The 20,524-nt window shown below is 35.8% G+C and overlaps 2 protein-coding genes and 2 long non-coding RNA genes across 13 annotated transcripts in view; 2 read left to right on the forward strand and 2 right to left on the reverse strand.

The window, feature by feature from the left end:
• Nucleotides 1–4,587, forward strand: part of LOC122570509 (spectrin beta chain) — a 38,661-nt gene extending 34,074 nt beyond the window's left edge. For all 8 annotated transcript variants that reach the window (XM_043732901.1, XM_043732906.1, XM_043732909.1 and 5 more), the window contains one exon: nt 2,130–4,587. In XM_043732901.1, coding sequence (XP_043588836.1) covers nt 2,130–2,133 — 4 coding nt within the window. In that variant the 3' untranslated portion in view covers nt 2,134–4,587. The remainder of the gene's footprint in view (nt 1–2,129) is intronic.
• Nucleotides 2,812–6,272, reverse strand: LOC122570518. Of its 2 annotated transcripts, XR_006317828.1 has the most exons (3): nt 5,828–6,262; nt 5,510–5,747; nt 2,812–5,417 (listed from the first exon to the last, which is right to left on the reverse strand). It is a non-coding gene; the product is annotated as an uncharacterized LOC122570518 (long non-coding RNA). The 2 variants fall into 2 exon arrangements; XR_006317827.1 differs by having other exon boundaries at nt 2,812–5,747; nt 5,828–6,272.
• Nucleotides 6,264–18,693, forward strand: LOC122570510 (sortilin-related receptor-like). Of its 2 annotated transcripts, XR_006317825.1 has the most exons (11): nt 6,264–6,549; nt 8,600–8,866; nt 8,950–9,111; nt 9,192–9,455; nt 9,545–9,810; nt 9,890–14,148; nt 14,232–14,485; nt 14,631–15,108; nt 15,427–15,636; nt 15,752–15,872; nt 16,004–18,693. XR_006317825.1 is itself a non-coding variant. In XM_043732911.1 (10 exons), exons 1-10 carry the CDS (start codon nt 6,289–6,291, stop codon nt 15,811–15,813), a joined length of 6,483 nt encoding a protein of 2,160 aa, XP_043588846.1. In that variant the 5' UTR covers nt 6,264–6,288; the 3' UTR covers nt 15,814–18,693. The 2 variants fall into 2 exon arrangements, 1 of the variants encoding a protein (XP_043588846.1); XM_043732911.1 differs by having other exon boundaries at nt 15,752–18,693.
• Nucleotides 17,023–19,846, reverse strand: LOC122570519. The gene is made up of 2 exons (XR_006317829.1): nt 19,331–19,846; nt 17,023–19,238 (listed from the first exon to the last, which is right to left on the reverse strand). It is a non-coding gene; the product is annotated as an uncharacterized LOC122570519 (long non-coding RNA).
• Nucleotides 19,847–20,524: the final 678 nt, after the last annotated feature.

Raw genomic sequence — 20,524 nt, forward strand, 5'->3', positions numbered from 1 at the left:
GAATGCGGAATGATATATATTATAATCGAAGTTCTCTACAAAAAGGAGAACCTGTTCGTGCGGTGCTTAACTGTGTTTCATATGCGTGACCGTAAAAAGTTCCTTAGATAACGTTCAAGTCGCTAATTACAGTCATAACTCGTTATTCGTTATACATATATACTGCGCTCCATAATTATAAAACCACCCAAAGTTTTCAATTTTTGTACGGTATGTCCACTAAAAATGGGGACTAACTATAGAACCAGTGTAACAGAATATTTTACTATAAAGAATTGAATTTAAGGTAAAATAAAATGAAACTGTAACAATAATTTCTATAAGTTCTTCTTTTATAATTTTTATAACTTCTGTTTGCTTTTGTATGCTTCTAATTAGATTTGGCGTTGTACCTGTATAAAAATTGAAAATCTTAGGTTGGTCTTATAGTTATGAGATGCAGTGTATATTCTTTCGAATGATAGCATTTATTAATTTTGAGACTGATACGATAGCAATTTGAAGTGAAGTAAAAATTTGACATAAAAAGGGAGCGTTAATTTTTACTTTACTTTTTGCAAACACTATTGATTCTGTGAAAAATGCTATTCTCTATCTATAGAATCTAGCGAAGCTATGCATAATTGAGTGCTAAAAAGATTTGCCAAGTTACATGTTCCGGCATTAGTAAATTCTGAAGTTATTCTATTTGAAGGTTCTAGAATTTTATAAATAATATAATTTAGTAAAGTCGATAAATATCACTTGGATATAAACGTGTATGGATTATAGAAGACTAAATGACAAACTAGAACGCAAATTAAAAAATGAAAAATATCGTATTTCAGCAAAGGATAGTTTTAATTTCACAAAGTGTAACGTCAGCGGATCAACGAATTGCGATGGATGATTGTCATCCCTAAGCGAGCAGCTGTACTTTAGCGACAAAACATTTCCAGACATGAAAACCGAATATACGAAATGTATGAGTCAAATTTTGTCTCATTCGGGAAAAAACAAGAGGAAGAGAATATGAAACACAATCATTTTAATCATGTCACCAAACAAAGCTCAGTTCACAGGCGCTTTTTATCAGCATTTTTCATTGCTTTTTCATGAAACATTTCTTTCGTTCGCTCTAGTATAATGTATTGTTATTATTATATATATGCGTAGATACACATGATTTATTGTATATCATTGTTGGATTATATTGCTGCCATCCTTTTGTCATTGCTTCGTTATGTCATCATACATATTATATCATTTGTTCACGCTTCTTTGCTGGTCGGAAAAAAAAGAAAATACTTTCAGAGAAATCATCCTGGTTATCAGTAAGATATGAAACACTGTTGCCTTCTACTGTTGGAGGTAAATTTTGGCTGTACACGCGACTTACATAAACGCGTGCAGCTCCTAAATGATAGAGCTGATTCGTGTATATGTACTTTAATTACCCAGATTTGTGTGTAGTATCCGTACTTGCTCATGTCAAACCTTGACAGATAGTGTTATAGCACTCATTTAGCAGCATTAAAAGATATTTTGAGACGTAGTATTATTATTCCCATGTATACAGGGTGACCTGTTTCAACCTGTCCATTTTACTATTTAAAAATTATGTGTATTAGGCGAAATATTGAAATCAAATGCAATTATATTTCAAAGCAGAATTGAAGACTAAACATTCAAAAAAGTGGAAAGGTAGAAAACAGGCTGCGCTATATTTCCTTATGGATACTTGATACACATTCTTGCTCAATATCGTGCGTATTAAATTTTAAAGAGGCTAGAGCGGTATTTTGTGTACTTCAGTTTACTATTAAAAAAATATGTAATAATATTCTAAATGTTATTTAAGGAATATCTTCTTGGATGAAGTTCGCTAGTTTAAAAGGAAACTTAAATCTTGATATATATATTTTTTCTTTTTCATTTCAATTTATAGAAATCTTAAAAAGTTGTTTAAGAATTTGTTTTTATTGCCAATTTTATGAACTATAGAAAGAGAAATAAGACTAATTTAGCTCTACGCCTCGTGGATAAGAAATCACTATTGTTTTTCAAAGAAACACTACGCACACATGCCTTCTAGGTAATACGCGTTAACATTTTTTAATTTAATGTTTGCTTTGTTTGCCAATTTTCAGCTAAACTGGAGCAGTGAAGTTCGGTATAAGCCGCTCAGCACAACACACACAGTTTAAAAGAAATGTTTCGTCGCTCTACGTGGTTAACAAATAAATAAAAAGGCAGCGCTGATTGTAAGAATTAGGAGACATACACGCGGACATGGTGTTTGGAAAAAAAAAAACGAGAAAGAAACAAAATCGAAGGAAGACTCGACTTATTATAAGACCCGCGTCGATTTTACGAAAAATGCCTATCATCTTCGATAACTATTCATCACGAAGAAAAAAAAAGAAACTAATAGAAAATATTTAAGCAGCTGTCTGTATGTATTTAAAACATTTCACGCGCGTGTAGGCCATTTGAAGTCTTTAATTGCGTTTTTTTTAGTTTCTTCAAGAAATTTTCGGACACTTTGCAATATATCGCTAGTTGAGAAAATGACACACAAACATACACACACATTCGATGTCCCACGTTAGCGTGATCGAGTTTACTTGGACATGGATATTAATTGTCAAAATTGATTGCCCATCTTTCTCGCATACTCGCATAGTGAACTGAGTACAAGTTTTAGATTTTGTAATTTAATACGTGGGCGTATCTTGCGTTTTGATATTATTTTACAATGTAGCCAAGGCAATCCTTCGTTTGTCTGTAATATTTAGTTGATATCACAGTTTATATCAGTTACTGCAAAAGTTCTGCATATTATAAGTCAGATAAGAATTCGATTATAAAATTAATTCAGACTGTTCAAGATAAGCCAGTAGATCACATTTTCAAGCGATGACACGTAACGAATCGAATAACAGCAGTGAAACGTAACTCGATAAGTGATCTATTTTTTACAGTATGTATTTGCTAATATTGCTTCGAACAATTTTCTATGTTTCTACGAGTCGCGCAAATGCCATTTTTGAACAGATGTTCGCTTGTTAAAGAGGAACTCGAGAAGCAATGCCTTATGAGATATAACTCTCGTTTAATTGAAAAGTACCTTCTAGCCCTTTTTATACTACATAGATAAAAATTTGTAGCAGCTTAGAGTGCTATAATGTTTCTATTTTAGAAGAAACTCTTATTAGAGCTTGTGCAGTAACTTGATAACGCGTTGTTGCTCTCGTCTTAAGAGGGAAAGAAACGTTGTTCTTTAATTCATGATATCTGCCCTGTTTTATCTATTTAAGCAGCTCAATCGATGCACGTGTTCATTTGTAAGGTCTGTACACCGGTATATACACTTCCTCTCGTCCAGCACCTCTTTTTTTAATTTCGCGTTTCTCCGCAAACGATTCGTTTGCGTTTCGATGACTGCCATATATATATTTAAGCGGCACACTAACTTGGGACATGATACATATATAAATATATAAATAAATATATAAATATTATATATAAATATAAATATAAATTAGCTTTTAAAAAAATTGTTAAATATATGCTACGCCCTAAGGGAATACGCATTGGAGGATTATAAAAAAAAAGAAATGGAACACGTATTGTTTAATAATTTAAAGAGTTTCCTCTTATATATGATCCCAAAATATCACGATTCGACGGAATTAAGAATAGAACGAAGAGATAATATTTAATTGTTCTTTATACATGTTTCTGCGTGTGAGATGCAGTTTTTATCAAGCGAGTTTTTATCAACGACAAGAATCGGGAATGGTATCGATTCCATTTGAAGCGTCTCGCTTGATACTAACTGATATCATATTCACGTTGCGATTTACGCGATTGTTAACTTTCGTATTCTTTATTATTTTCCTTTTGTCTTATCTTTTGACATTTTTAAATATTTATCACGGTTGTTTTTTGTTTCATATAGAGTGTAAGAGTGGTTTAAGGTCGAAACTTAAGAACCGCGTTTTTGACCATCTTTTTCAGTGACGATTATTTAAGAACTGTTCATTTTTACTAAAAGCTCTCGCCCTTTTTTCTGTTCAGATGTTGTCCATTTACAATGCGACTCATTTCAATCGACGTCGACTTGTTCCATTTTTCTTGGAATGCACTTTTTCTTGACGTGGTAATAATCATATTTCTCTCGACGATACCTCTGAGTAGCACATGTTGGGAATACGTTTGTAAAACGTCTCATCTTTTTTACTATATATTGTACTGTGCGCTTCACTAATTTGTACATACGATCATGAGTAACGCAGTATACGCCTAGGCAAGAAGAACGAAACGCAGTAATTAACGATCTTAATCAAAAGAAGAAAGAAACATACAATGAAATCGATAACACCGTTCGCTTTTTTCTAGTTTAATGCATGTGCATTTAGTGGATATTTTTTAAACTATTTGGAGTCGCATTGCTACACTACACACAACTTAATATTTCATAGCTATGTGTTTTATATATAAATATAAATATATATATAAATATAAATACGAGATAACGAAGGACAGTAAATTATAAGAAATAAAAATGATTATAATAGAAAATATATAATAATTGTAAAACTATCTAATAATTATAATTGTACGAAATGATCCTAAGAATATTTCCATCCTCGTCCATGAATCCTGATAATATTTTTAGATTAGAGATTAATAAGATAAGAAGGAAGACAAGATTATAATTTTATAATACCATTTTATCTTAGACAGTATATGCTTTAAATCTTTGTATCTTTGTTTGGATCAATTTCGACTTTAAAAATTTGTTCTCGTAAGATAAATTTTTCATGAAGTACAAAGTTACAGAATTATTGGCACAATTGAAAATATGACAGAAATTTTGTTATTCGCTGTACACATATTTCGTATTCTATTTACGTATTTAGTAATTAGAAATGTAAAAAAAACCTTTTTTTAATCATACGCTCTGCTTGAATAGATGTACCGAGAGCAGAGGGAGACCTTGATGGTGTCGCCAGGAAATGATAGTCATTATCTAATGTAGTTTTATTATTACATACATTTGAGAGTCACCGATAAAAGTACTTACTTCCCCAATGATGACTTTCAATTTTATTACGAACCTTTTTTCCCATTGATAACTACGTTGGCAATTATGCTTTGATTTACATTAGAATAATATTAGTAAACTTTACGAGTGTCTTAATTTCGTTTTAATTGTTTGTAATTGTAATTATTTCGAATATAACTGTTATATTTATTAATTTACACAAATTTGATGCATTGATAAAAATACTGTTGTTATTCAAAATAGTGCGTTGATAATATCTCCAATGATTTTTAAAAATTGTTACCAAACAATTTAAACTTAAGCGTGTTCCAAAACGTAATCAATAATCGCCACGAGGTATGGTTGAGTCTTCAATGCGCGACATCTGCCTTATTGCAGGTTTTATTTATTATACAGAAAATGGAATTGTACAAAATTTAAAAGAACTTCAAGATATTACTTTTTTTTAATTTTTACCTTAATTGAATATTATGGATTCTTATCTTGCAAAAACTTTCGAGATGATTCTATTTAAAGATAAATATACAAATGACGAAACGCGCATGCGCGTTAAGACGCATTATATTAGATATGCAGTTCTTCATCTTGATATACTCTACATAAATACACATATTGTCGTAATATATAATATATATATATATATACATATATATATAAGGTGTTTCGTGCAACGAGGTCAAACTACAGCTCTGACCTGCTAGAAGATGAAAAAATTTTTTAGAGAGTATTATGATACTTACGTCGAAAATTTATTAACTTAGAAAACATATTAACTTTAATTGAAGTGCAGAACTGACTGTACGAATGACAAGGAAAGATGCGACGCAGTAGCCTTACATTTATTCTAACTTATTTCCTTCTCTTTCATATGATAAATTTCATGAAACTGAAACGAAATAATTTTTAAGATAACTATATTATACACGACTAATATAATACACTCTTTATACGGAATAAAACAAACTCATCGATTGATATATACAAAACTTTAAGCTCCATTTTAAAAAATAGGGATAACCTTAGAATTCTCAAAACTACTCAACTTTCACAGTAGATGTGTAAATACTTACATCAGGTCATGATTCACTTAAAAACTACTTAATTTTACCTAAAGAAGCTTTTTTTCTACTCCATCATTTCAGAATTATAGTCTGGTCCAGTTGCTCGAGACACCCTGTATATCTAGTTATATATATTTGTACATGCCATGATTAAAGAAAGTCAGTCTGAGCAAGATGGCCGGCCGGACGACTTCGGTCTTCTATTATTCCGCATTTATTTTGCATTTCATGTTGTTAACGAGTTTTAATAACGGACAGAGATTCGGTGAAAAAGCGAAAACCCTTCACATTACCGAGGACTATGAATCTTATGGTTATAGACAGCCTCTTGTCATAAATCGGGATGATTATTCCGATGTCAGGGAAACGTCAGCTAGTCGAACGCGCAGAGATGTTCCGCTATTTCCAAATAACAATCCAAACATCACAACGAAGGTACGATATTATATTTTAATATTTTACCAACGATCTGTTTCTTTTGATCCAGTTCGCGCATCGGCAATGCCATCGATTTATTTTCCGCATAAGTTAGGTTGTTTTTGTTCTCTTATCATTCCTTGTGCATACTTGTTATTCGCCGATAAGGTGCGTTTTTAGAATTTTACGCGGCAGCTAATAAGGCCGGCATACATAGCGCTGCCTTTGTGCTCTCAACAGCGGAGAACGTAATTGCCGTATTATGTCCCTTCCGGACTAAATTTAATCAATCTTGACGAAACGGAGTAACGCGTCATGGTTGTTCTGTTATTGACACGCAGAGGTCAGTAACCGCTCTATCCGTCTCCTTTATTTTCTGCGATGGATACTCATCTTTTTCCTCCATTTTTCATTTTGCTATTTCCTTTTTAGCGATCGACCGAACCCCATATTTCAAATAAAGCACGCCAGTGTTTGTTATCGAAAAACCACGATCTTTTGTTCGTCTTGTATCGTGTCAGCTGAACGGACAGTGGCTACTGACGAATTACTCCAATTGAAATCAATGACATGTTTCATATTTATCATATTGTGTGCTCATGAATTGGAAATAAGGTTGTCCGACGAAAAGAATACGTAGTACGACGTTGCGCTCTATATTTAGCTAAATCGAAATCGTAGAAATCATTGTTATTACAATTGGTCGCAATTTTTCTTCCCTTTGTTTGTAGTGGCTCGTCTTATCGTATTCGATAATTATTGAATTCGATAGAAGTGTACTTTGACTTCTTTTCTCGAAACTATTTTTCGTATGTTTTACGTAAAACGAATTGTTTTCGTAATGTTTTCACGAAATATACGGCGTGATGATTAAGATGAAATATTTTCCCTCAAGGACAGACATTTATATTAACAAATATGAAATGTTCTGATGATACATAGCGTATAAGCAGTGTGTGACAGTTACTCATAGGTAATACGTGTCATTCCAGCGAATGCAATTAAATCCAAAGTAAGATTACAGACTAAAGTATTTGAGTGGATGACAACAAAAGAATACATATGTATTATATTAGTCAGTTAAGTTGATAAATTAAACTATGTAAACAGAGCATACGGCATTCGTCACTCGTATTAGCAGCTAAAATTTCAATATCTATAAATACTTTTTAATTATGTATGAATGGAAAACACGAATTTGTATTACATATTTATCTTTTACCACGAGCTCCATCTAAGGATTCAATTACTTAACAGAATAATAATTATAATAAAATTCGAGGTTTCTAATCTGGAATTTTGTAATGAATTGAAAGAAGGAAAAATAACATTCTTTTTATATTTATATATGTTCTAATACATAATTCATTATATTAATTATTTATGTTAATCGAAATTATTTCAGAATGAAGTTAAATAAATATTTTGTCCGCAAGAAAATAATATTTTATGATAAGTAATATGTACAGAATAGATGTTAAATTAGTGAATAAATATTGCCAATGATTTTTCAGAAATTCCTTTCACTTTTTTTCACATGTGTAATGTAATCACATTGCAGAAATCCTTGAAGTTATTTAAGACCGGGGGAAGAGAAAAATAAAAAATTACTTCGTACATTTTAGAGCCTACGATGCGAGCTGACGATATCTCTGCGGTTCAAAATTTTATTGTGCAATTCGTCGTAATAAATTAACGATATTCACCGCTTGTCTATCACGTCATGTTAATATATTAGGCAATCTATAGTTTATTATTAGAATCGTTACATCGTAAAAATTTTCCTGAATGTATTTTCACGGTAAGGAGTACGCGATCTTTTTCTATGAAGTGCAATACATTTGACCTTCGTTCAATCTTCACCGAATGGCGAAAAAATTTTGTACTACATTTTTTTTATATTTTATATAAATCAACGTATGTATACAAACAAGTTAGTTGAATGTTTTCCTCCATATCATACTTGTACTGTTCAGCTTATCCGTATCTTTATCTATGTTGTGACTGATGATATCTCTGATAATTTCACGTTTGGAATTAATGTTTCAACTTTCTCCTTTCTCCGCAGATCAATGCTTTAAATGATTCCCATCAACAGTTGATAGTTCACTGGGTAGGAGAAAGATCCAATGTGATAATATGCTTGGCAAGGGACAGTACACCAGTGATGAAATTGCAGAGCAGCACAGCTCCAACACCTACTAATCCTAGTGCTGTGTATATAAGTTATGATTATGGTGACTCGTTTGTCAACATAACTGAAAAATTTCGAATTGGAGATGATCAGTATGCTACCCTGGACAAGTTTACCAATCATCCAAAATATTACAGATTTGTAAGCACATATTTCATTAGTATTATCTTCTAATTATGTTCACTCATTTTATCGTTTTAACATGATCCAACGTTTTTTCCCAGTGTATCTTTGTGGACAGTACACACAAGTTACTTTTCATTACACCAGATAATGGAGAAATGATAAATAAGGTGCGAGTACGGTTTCATCCTAGTGAAATCTCGTTTTATGAAATGGACGTTGATATTGTCCTTGCTTTGGACAAAGTCAGTCCTGTGCCCAATGTAAGTTTTGATACTCTTCCATTAAAAGTAATTTTCAGTTTAGAAAAATGATTCCTATGCTTCTATTATATTGGTTTCAGCTATGGTTATCATCAAACACTGGTTTCACGTGGATGATATTGCGTCCTTACGTAAAAGCATTCTTTTGGTCGCCTGCACCGGCTTTGATAATCGAACGCATGCATTCTGATGGAAGAAACACCGTTTACCAGATTGATTTGCAGAATAATTTGCTAAAAGACTCAGTGACTCGCTTAATCGGACCGTCGACAGTGATTATCTCAGAAGTGGAAGATTTTCAAATTAGAGGAGATTATAGATTTGCTACTTCAAAGAAAATAAAGGTACGTAATAAATCAAGCTTATAAAATTTTATCCTGTGTATATCTTGACCAGATATACATTGCGAATAAACAAAATTTTTGCTTCGCAGAACGGAACGGAGCATCTGGATCTTTTCGTATCTTACAAGAACTTTAGTTTCGTCAAGGCCGAGTTTAATACGCCTTTGTCAATTAAGAATTATCATATCGTCGATGTTTCACATAACAGAGTTTTTGTTACGGCTTCTCACGATGACACGCATGTCAATCTTTATATATCAGAAATTATAGATGAGAAGATGGCTACGTTCACATTATCTCTCGAGGGAATTTTTACGTTTTTCCCGAACAGTACCTGGAAAGACAGTTGGCTAAAGTAATTATCTCAACTTATCTCAAGCAAACAATTAGAAGGATAAGGAACGAATGACCAATTCATATGTGATTTTTTCCAGTGACGTAGCGGATGAAGCATTTACCGATCTGTATAAAGTAGAAGGTCTCCGCGGCATTTATATAGCGTCACAAGTAAAAGGAGCACCAACATCAGGATCTATTGGGCTCGAGCATTTAGTTTCTGTGATAACATTTGATCATGGTGCGACGTGGAACAGTATAAAACCACCTGCTGCCAATCACGAAGGTTTCTACATACACTGCGGCAAAAATTGTTCGTTGCAGTTGAGCCAACGTTTCAGTCAGCTATATCCTGTGACAAGATCGGTATCTATTATGAGTTCGAAGTCTGCTCCAGGTATTATAATGGCTACAGGAGTGATAGGACCAAATCTCAAAGGTCATCCTGCTCTGTATGTATCGAGAGATGCTGGCCTTACTTGGAAACAGGTCCTCAAGGACTACTACTTCTTTAACATGGGAGACCATGGTGGTCTGTTGGTAGCCGTTAAGTACTTCAAGTCACGCGGAGAAACCAAAGACATTTCTTACTCTATTGACGAAGGGGAGACTTGGCAGTCGTACGAATTCAATCAGAAAATGTTGCGCGTATACGGACTGATGACCGAACCAGGGGAAAATACTACAGTTTTCACGATGTTCGGTTCAGGCAGTGGCCAGCACCAGTGGCTAATAATCAAGGTTGATCTGAGGAACGTGTTCGAAAGAGATTGTACCAAGGATGATTTTAAATTCTGGTCACCGACGAGTACGGATCAACCGGTGATGGCTTGCGTGTTAGGCCGGAAAGAGATCTATCAAAGAAGAGCATTGAAAGCTAATTGTTACACGGGGATGGATTATGATCGGCCAATAAAGACGGAAATATGCGGATGCGATTTTAACGATTATCAATGCGACTTTGGCTTCGTAAGAACTGGAAATCCTTCTCACTGTATCAGAGATAAAACCATGACTCTCTATGACCCTTATGCTGTACCGAATACCTGTGAACCTGGCGCATTTTATAATCGAACAAAGGGTTATATAAAGATAGCCGATGATGAATGCATAGGTGGCTTAGCGCGAAATTTCGAGCCGGACGAGATTCCGTGCCCTATACAGGAAAAACCTGGATTCTTATTGGTAGCTCAGCGTGAGCATATTTCGCGAATCAATTTATTAGACGAGAAATTGGTAACACTACCTATTCACGATTTAAAGAACGTTATAGCGATCGAGTTCGACATGAGGAACAATTGTCTGTATTGGGCGGATATTGTCAACGACACTGTGGGTAGACAATGTTTCCAAGATGGTGTAAGTTTTCCCGAAATTCTAGTAGAAACCGACTTAAGTTCCATAGAAGGAATGGCTCTCGATTGGGTCTCTAATCTTCTGTATATCGTTGATGGCGTTAAAATGAGGATTCAGGTGATCAGGACAGACATTTCTACCATGGGAAGAATGCGAAGGACCATCCTAGGACCCAACAACTTGCAGAAACCTAGGGGAATAGCTGTTCATCCAATGAATGGGTATATGTTTTGGACCGATTGGGCTCCGGGAAATGCTTCTGTATCGAGAGCCAATCTGGATGGAACGGATGTGAAGAGACTGTTTGTGGAGCCAAACGTCGAATGGCCAAATGGAATAACTATCGATCACATAGCAGAACGGATCTACTGGGTGGACGCCAGGCAGGATTACATCGGATCTAGCGACTTCGATGGAAAGAAATTCAAGAAAGTGATCTCTAAAAGTGACAAAGTGTCACATCCGTTCGCTATAGCAGTATTCAAGGACAACATGTATTGGGATGATTGGAAGCAATCTATGATATTCGTCGCGGATAAAGATCATGGTTTCGGCATCACTTCTATCATAGGTCAATTGCCTGGTCTGATGGACCTCAAAGTATTCGCGCACAGCATTCAGCAAGGTACCAACGCTTGCGTTAATAACACTTGCTCGCACATTTGTGTCGGAGCACCTCGTGGTGGTTATGTTTGTCTTTGTCCTGATGGAATGGAAATGATCGATGGCAAGTGTATGTGCCCAGGAGGAATCATCCCGTTCGCCAATTCCACGTGTCCCAGAGTAGCCAGTACGTGTGCCCCAAATCAATTCGCTTGCGCTAATGACGTATGTATTCCATCATCGTGGCGGTGCGATCGGGACAATGATTGTGGAGACAATTCGGACGAGATCGGTTGCATGTCACAACACACCACGTGTACGCCAAACTTCGAGTGTGATGACAACAGATGTATCTCGAAGCACTGGGTCTGCGACTTCGATCAGGACTGTAAGGATGGTAAAGACGAAATGAATTGCAACTATCCGCAATGTACGGAATCACAGTTCAGGTGCGCAAACGGTAGATGCATATCACACAGATGGCGCTGCGACAATGAGAACGATTGCCGAGACGGTTCCGATGAGAAGAACTGCAGCAAGAAGGTATTCCCCGGCACATGTAGATCCGACGAGTTCCTTTGCAAACAGGATGGAAGTTGTATACCAGCTAGTTGGAAATGCGATGGTGAACCAGACTGTGAACACGAAGAAGACGAGAATGAATGTAGCGAGATGGTCTGCGAACAGTGGCAGTTCACGTGCAATTTGTCGCATACTAAATATCGTTGCATATACAGTTCATGGCTTTGCGACGGGGACAAAGACTGCGCCGATGGGTCTGACGAGGTTAACTGTACCACTCAGCAACCACCGTCTTTGGCACCAATTCTCCCTAACAGCCCTTGTAATAATTGGATGTTTATGTGTAATAACAAGAAGTGCGTGCCATACTGGTGGAAATGTGACAGCGTAGACGACTGTGGAGACGACTCGGATGAGATGGGTTGTGGTAACGAGGATGTTGAGGAATGGACGGTGGTGTATCCTACGGAACAGGCTAAGGTCTGTCGGGAACATCAGTTCCAGTGCTTGAATGGCGATTGTATACAAGATTCGTGGGTTTGCGATGGCTCCAGTGATTGTACTTCCGGTGAGGATGAACTGCATTGTGGGGACAGTGACCAGCCTTCCTGCAGAGAGGATCAATTCACGTGCCGTATGGACGGTGCGTGTATTCCCATAAGGAGCGTTTGTAACGGCGTGGAGGAATGTCCAGATGGTAGTGACGAGTTAGGTTGCTCCGGAGAACAACACTCCAGCCCGGCGGCCACGCCATCTTGTTTCTTTGGCTTGTTCCCTTGCGACGAGATACGATGCTTCCCTCTGGCATCGTACTGCGATGGTAAACAAGATTGCGTGGATGGTTTCGACGAGAGCAATTGCGAGAAGAATAGTTCCCGTGTTTACCAAGTGCTTGTGATGGGGGTGGATGAGCGATCGGTCACTGCTACCAGTTTGTTCTTATATTGGTGGATGCCATTGCCCACCAACGTCAGTTTCGAGTTTCTACCTTCGATAGCGTACGCTGTACCTGGAGCGAATTGGACCAATGCTAGCCACTGGATCGAAGAAATGGAGTATCAATTTAACAATCTTAAACCATACACTCGTTACAACATGACAGTTCACGTTAGAATAAAGGGCCAAACCACGTCATTCCCGCCAGCCAAATATTTAATTGCTACAACGGGCGAAGGTGTCCCATCAGAACCTTGGAACGTCACCGTGACTCAAAAAAATGGAACCACTGTAGAGGTCACCTGGAAACCACCTCTGCATCCGAATGGACCTATTACCGGTTACGAAGGATTCGTAACGCCACCCATACCACCTGTACGGTTCTTCAGGCAAAAGACTTCCGCTTTATTAGACATGCCATTCGAGGCAGGAAAGAATTATTCATTCTGGGTAATAGCAAAGAATAAGGAACGAGAGTCTGCCTCGTCCAACGTGGCAACTTTAATCTTTGATGGATCCACTAATATCGACAATATCGAGGAACTTAAAGTGGAGGCGGTCACCAATCACTCAGTGACTCTGTCATGGAAGAAGATGAAAGATGTTTCCTATGTCATTACTCCGAGAGGTCCGACGAAATACCCTGTACTACCATCGACTATCAAGACAGAAAATCGCGTGGAGATACTGAAACTGGCTCCAGGAACTATGTATAGTTTTGAAGTCGGTGCCAAGAGGAAGAACTACGTTGGCAAGACAAAGACTGTTACTGCGACCACGGAGGGCACTCCTTTGCCGACTGTCACGAACCTGGTTGCGCAATTAGTGAAACCGCACGGAACGTCGGTAAAGCTTACTTGGGATCCGCCCAAAAGCACCAGGAAAATTAAGTGGCAGTATGGAATTCATTATGCAGTAAAAATGAAGGAATTTTTCCAAAGTAATAGCCTTGTAATGTAAACGTAAACATGGAACGATCGGCAATTATTTAAATCATTAGTTGAAAATTAACTGTATTTTCAGAATATAGGTATTTAACGACAAACCTGTCAGCGACTATCAAAGAACTGGAAGCCTGTGAGTCTTACGTGTTTGCGGTGGGTGTGAACGGTGATTATGGCGCTGGGCCATTGAGCCAACCAGTCTCGGTATTCACACATTTCAATCAACGGGCTCCGCCAAAGAAACTAAAAGTTACTCCAACAGAGAGACTTGATACCATAATTATTTCCTGGAGCGCAAGTTGTCCTAACATCGACGAGCCAATTAGATATACGGTGAATAAGAAATTTCAACGATATGAATTATTGCATTATATCTTTCCCTTGAACTGAAAGAATATTCTTGCTACGTCTTAAAATTAATTTGGAGAAACTACCTAAGTATTCGTTTGTTTAAAATTTATTACTTTTAAAATTACAGATCACTGTAACGGAATCGACGCTCAAAAAGCATTTTGTAGTGACTTTGCCAGCGACGAACGAATCTGTTATGAAGCATACATTCAACTCGATTAAACACGGCGGCAAGTATCAAATAACGATATCCACGGATGTCGAGAACGCTCTACCCAGTCAACCGGTTTTCTACACGGCACCAGACATTCCACCTCCTCATCAAGTAAAGGTTCTGTATGATGAGCAGCGCTTTGTTGTTTACTGGCAAGAACACGATTTACCAGATGCTATGAAAGACGAGAAGTATCATTACGAGGTTTTGGTGATGGAAGGATCACACGTAATGAACGATTCGATCGCCAAAATATATAAAAGCGATCAGCCACCGTACATATACAAAGATGTGAAACCGGATACCATTTACTCGTTTGCCATTCGTTTAGTCACTGAGGAAGGCTACCAGAGTCCTCTGAGCGAAGTGTTTAGCACCGTACATAGCGCGGGTAATTATCTGAATATAGTTATAGTCGTTGATTCTAATAACAAGTTATCGTAAATTTTACTTTTATATACAAGCTTTAAAAATGCGATATTTAAAATATGGGGCACCTCACCGATTCCGCTGAGTGTTAAAATATGTTGCTGTATTCGGTTTGTAATATATTCATTTCATATCATTATCATATTTCAAATGACTTATTCAATGTCGGCGAGGTGTCATTGTTATTAAATAATTACCAAAAAATTATCTAACAAATATTAATTTAATTAATTTAATTTTAAGCAATTTAGTGTAATTAATAAGAAATTAATCTTTTTAGAAGTATCATCGTTACCAGTGACTATAGATACGGCTAACATTATTTCGTATGCGATAACAACCTTTTTCCTGATCTTTGCTTTGGGATCTGCGTTGGCATACTTTATCGTTAGACACAGAAGATTACCCAATAGTTTCACGCAATTTGCTAATAGCCACTACGATACTAGACGCGGGCAGGCCACCTTCCCCGGTACCACAGACGGCTTAGGTGAGTCTACAATCCATTTAACAGTATAATTTAATGCAGTATAATTTAAATTGTTGATAATATTTATCCAAGAAAGTGTAAGATTTTCAAAATTTCCAATTTTTTGTAATTTCAGAAGAAGAAGACAGTCCCGTGATCCGAGGTTTCTCCGATGATGAGCCATTAGTAATAGCATAAGCTCGCGAAAAGTATCACACATAACAACATAACACGTTCACACTACGAAGTATAAACAGGTACATTACACCCTCTATATATATATATAGAATTCGTATTATATATATATATAGAATTCGTATTATATATATATATAGAATTCGTATTATATATATATATAATATAAGTATATATAATAATTACATATTAGGAGAAATGTGCCAACACACTATTGATACGAAAAAGTTCGAGATAAGAGACGACCTGGTCATAAAAGTAGAAAGCTTTTATGAAAGTGGCTCAAGACTGACATACACACACGTATACACACACATGTACACAATACTATACTCGTAGAAAGTAAACCAAGATTGATCGAGAGCTCTTCGGAACACTTACATGAAAGGTTTGTGACTATAACGTGAGAAAAAAATATCACATGACCCTCTGTTTGTAGAGTACTATTATACGTGTACATGTTATATACATAGATTTGACTAAGTATACGGATGATTAAGTTTACGTCATACCGGTGGGCCGTAAGATAAAGGTGAAAATTGTTGTTTGTTTAATATCTATATAAAGGTAAGACAAAAAGATGTGAGAGTAAGAAATGACGAGAAAGAGCTAGAAAAAAATGAAAGAGAATTTGTATATATCGGAAATATTTTGTACCAACTGCCCAACAATTTTAAGCTTTTTTGAAAGATGCCATATATGACGTTTACTATTGGATTTGTATTATATGTATAATGAGAGAAAATCGTTTCATGATTTGATCAATGCTTTTATTATATGATTTGCGTTACTTTTCTTTATTTTCTATGATATAACATCGTGTAAGGCTCGTTTTCTAAAACGCGGAGTTCCAGTCTCTCAATCAACGCAAAATATTTTATCCCATTATACAGCGATTAATGTCAGAAAATTAGAGGCTACTTTTATAACGAAATCATACAGCAACTATGTAACAAAATCAGAGGCTACTTTCGCATTTGAAATACTCGTTATTAGCTCCGCTGTTTTGTAATAAATCCTTTTTCTTCTCTTTGTATACACACGACGTTAACACGAATGAGCTTGTTCATAGTGATGATTAATATAATATGATCGTATACGTTTACAAAACAGTCAGGACAAAAGCTTGTGACGATGGTGAAAGTTCCGTTAGCGATAAAAAAGGACAAAAAATAGAAAGACGAAAAGGATAAGAATAAAAATGGTTGTGTCTTCGCGTTAAAAAAATTTGTGATTGAGAAGCATTTACTTTTAAATGATTGTGACTTTAATGTAACTCATATACTCTATTTGGTCGCTAATAGTCCGATGTAAAGAAAGAAAAAGAAGTAAAGAGAAGCCAGTTTGGATCGTTACAAGGCAGGCAGGGTTATAGATGGCACTATTAGATGCATGCGAAACTCGAAATATGTGCTGCTTATTTTTAACTATTTTTTTTAGAGGAGATGTTATGTAAACGGAAGTCATGGTAGCACGATCATGAAATTACCTGTGCTATCATAGATTTGTAAATAACGAATACTTGTTACTCGATCAGCTAAAAAGAGAGAAAGAGAGAGAGAGAAAGAGAGAGAGAGAAAGAGAGAGAGAGAGAAAGTGTGAGAGAAGAGAGAAAATATGTATCTTGAAAACATGTTCGGCTTTTTTACGCGATGAAGCCGAAAATTTAGTATAAGCACGCAAGCTTGTCATTTTTTTAATTTTCGAGGTTGTCTTAAGTAAATTTTATATTGTATTCGAATGAAATGAATCTGTGAACACTGCATAATTTTTCAGAAGTGAGATTAAGATCGACTTTTGTCTGGTGCACAGAGTGTTGGAAGAAGGTAGTTTAGAAATTAAGAAATCAGTAGTGAACAGCATTATTAAATCGATAATTTCATCGTTATATTTTTTAACAAGTAGTAATCTTATTTTTATGAAGCATGATATCATTAATAATATTATAGTATTGTTAATATTATAGCATGAATAACAATATTAATATGAAATTTAACATTAATTTAATATTTTTTAATCTTAGTAGTACTATGAAGTTTTAACAGATTTAACATTACCTCTTTTCACATCCTGTGCAGAATTCTTTAACGAAATTCTCTCAGATCATTTTACAAGAAGACTTTTTGCGTTGAATCTTTTCTCAAACGATTCTTTGACGATTTAATGCTCAACAGAGACAAGACGCGAAACACGTGGATAAGTTAATCGTCATCACTTAGGTCCATGTGAACAAGAAGTGTTCTAGCAATACTATCGAGATTTATTCCATCTATTGTAAACACACGAAAATCAAGGTTTGTGTTAATCGAGGTCCGTTTACATTAATCTCAAGTGCACTGTTCTGAAAATTTTCGTAATCGTAACACGACAATATTTTATATTCTAAACTCGCTATTGTTAGCCTTTATCGAGTTTGCGAAATGATTTTACAGCCATGGCCTTTTCGAACGCGTGTCATTTTTTAAACAGATATTCTCGATGTTTTCTATATTATCCGTCTTGGCTATGATATTGGTTCGGTAATCGATTAAGCATTTCTAAACAACAATAAAAGACAATTAAATAAAAAGACAAAAAATGATATATCACTGTGTAAAACGACGAAAGATTGCCGGATCAAGTGCTTCGAGATTAAAAAAAAGAAAAAGGATTCCAGCAAATTCTGTTCTCGTTCGTTTGCTGCAATAACATACGCGACGCGGAACAAAAGAGTGGAGAGCGAAATATCTCGCGAGAGCGACGATGTCGAAAAAAACGTAGGTTGTACGTGTAAATCTCAAGGGTTATATAGGAATATAACAGTGATATATACATAATATATAAATATCTATCCGTATACATATAATATATTTGCGTGTAAATAAATGAATTTAAGGCATATGATTATGATAATCTTATTTTACTAATTTTGTACCATTATTCCTTTCCATCCGCAGTAAACAGAGGATGATATTAAATGATAAAAGACGTGAAAATTTGATGTTTTCAATTTTTAAACGTGGCAATCACCGTTCGTTTCTTTTCTTTTTTATTTCCAATAGAACGGACAGTTTGAAATACACTGACGGAGAAAAGGAATTATTAAAAAATTGCTATTTGTATTCGAATATTATCAACTTCTTTACTGTATACATTTCTTGCTATGTTTTCAACAGTCGTCATTAACGATCGTTAAAATCGTTCTGCGTCTTAATATCTCAGCTAAATTAATATCTATCAGTAGGGAAACGGACAAATAATTTTCGATACAGAAATTTCTATCCGAGGACCGGTTCTCGGGTAATTTGTAAAACGAGGTTGTCGTCGCTCTACTTTTTTTGGCAATGCAACGGAGTGGTAACGTTTCCGCCGATTGTCAAACTCTCTGGCCAAACTTCCGTTCTCCATTTCAGCCGGAAACGATGAAATTACCAAAATCAGTAAAGGAACTACAATACATGTTTCTTCAATTAACGGAACGTCAGTTTCAGTGTACTATTTCGTATACAAAAGAAATTACAAGAAGAACCTAATTACTTACCCGTGTGTCAAGAATGACATCCTAATAGGGATACAATATACATAAGTATCTACTCGATTAACTTTTACTACTCTGAACCCACCATACGATGTTTATCCTGGAATTATCTAATTTTTATTAAACTACAAGTCAGAACAGAAATCGTTTTTTCACAATATCAATCACATCGCGCGATCATTCGCTTCTGACATTATTGATAGAACGTCTATTTAGAATTATTATCTAAAAAAAGTTGAAAAATTCGATAGAGGTCATACAAGTCCCCGTATTAAATAACGAAGATATCTTTCCGGATTTTTAAAACAGAAGATAAGATAAACCGACGACCGCTTCGATTTATCCAAAAAGCAATTTCATCTACGATCTGCTTACAGCTTTTACCAAACTCGTATACACGTGTGATTTCAAAGATAAAATAAAAGCAGACGTAAGTTGAATCCTCCCAGATACAGCAACTATTAGGTCGTCCGAAATGTTCCTTTCGCTTTAAGAAAATAATGGACGCACAACATTTTCCATTTTATATTATTTTATCGAATTACGTACGATCCATTTTGTTCTATCGAACTAAAGATTACAACGTTCCACAGATTAGGTTTCATGTTTGTATAAAGATGCATCGTTGTAAAACACGTGTCTCTAAAGAGGAAAGACACTTTTCCGACAACCTAATAAATCCAGAAATTGAATTTAACTGAATGAAATGTACATCCGAGTCGTTTGTCTCCGCTTAAAAGCGTAGCTTGCGCTTTTGTTCGACGTATGGAGGAGTTTCGAAAATTCAACATCGGCATCGCGTTCGATGCGTCGTTACGCTACGGGACGCCTGTGAACATGGCAGAAATCTGGGCTACGCACGTGCAAATGTACCGTAATAATAATTGTTTCCTTAATTACAGCCACGGCGTATGATTATGCGTACGGTTCGTTCGTCGCGTTCTTTTTTCACGAAGATCGCGCCGCTTCTAGAAAAATTGGTTCCTTCGGATCGGCACCGTTTCGGCGACGTACGAATGCGAGCAATGATTCATCGAGATCAGTTAACGTGTCTGTTTGAAATTGCGCGTGAAAGTACGACGGGTTTGCAGCGATCAGATCATCGAGAGGAGGTCGCAGGGAATCGCGTGGGTGACCATGTGGTTTGCGTTAAAATTCCCAGTCTTTTCGTAGTATTTTCTCGTCGATAAACGAATT

The sequence above is a fragment of the Bombus pyrosoma genome, linkage group LG9, assembly GCF_014825855.1.
Source record: "Bombus pyrosoma isolate SC7728 linkage group LG9, ASM1482585v1, whole genome shotgun sequence".
Classification (NCBI taxonomy): domain Eukaryota; kingdom Metazoa; phylum Arthropoda; class Insecta; order Hymenoptera; family Apidae; genus Bombus; species Bombus pyrosoma.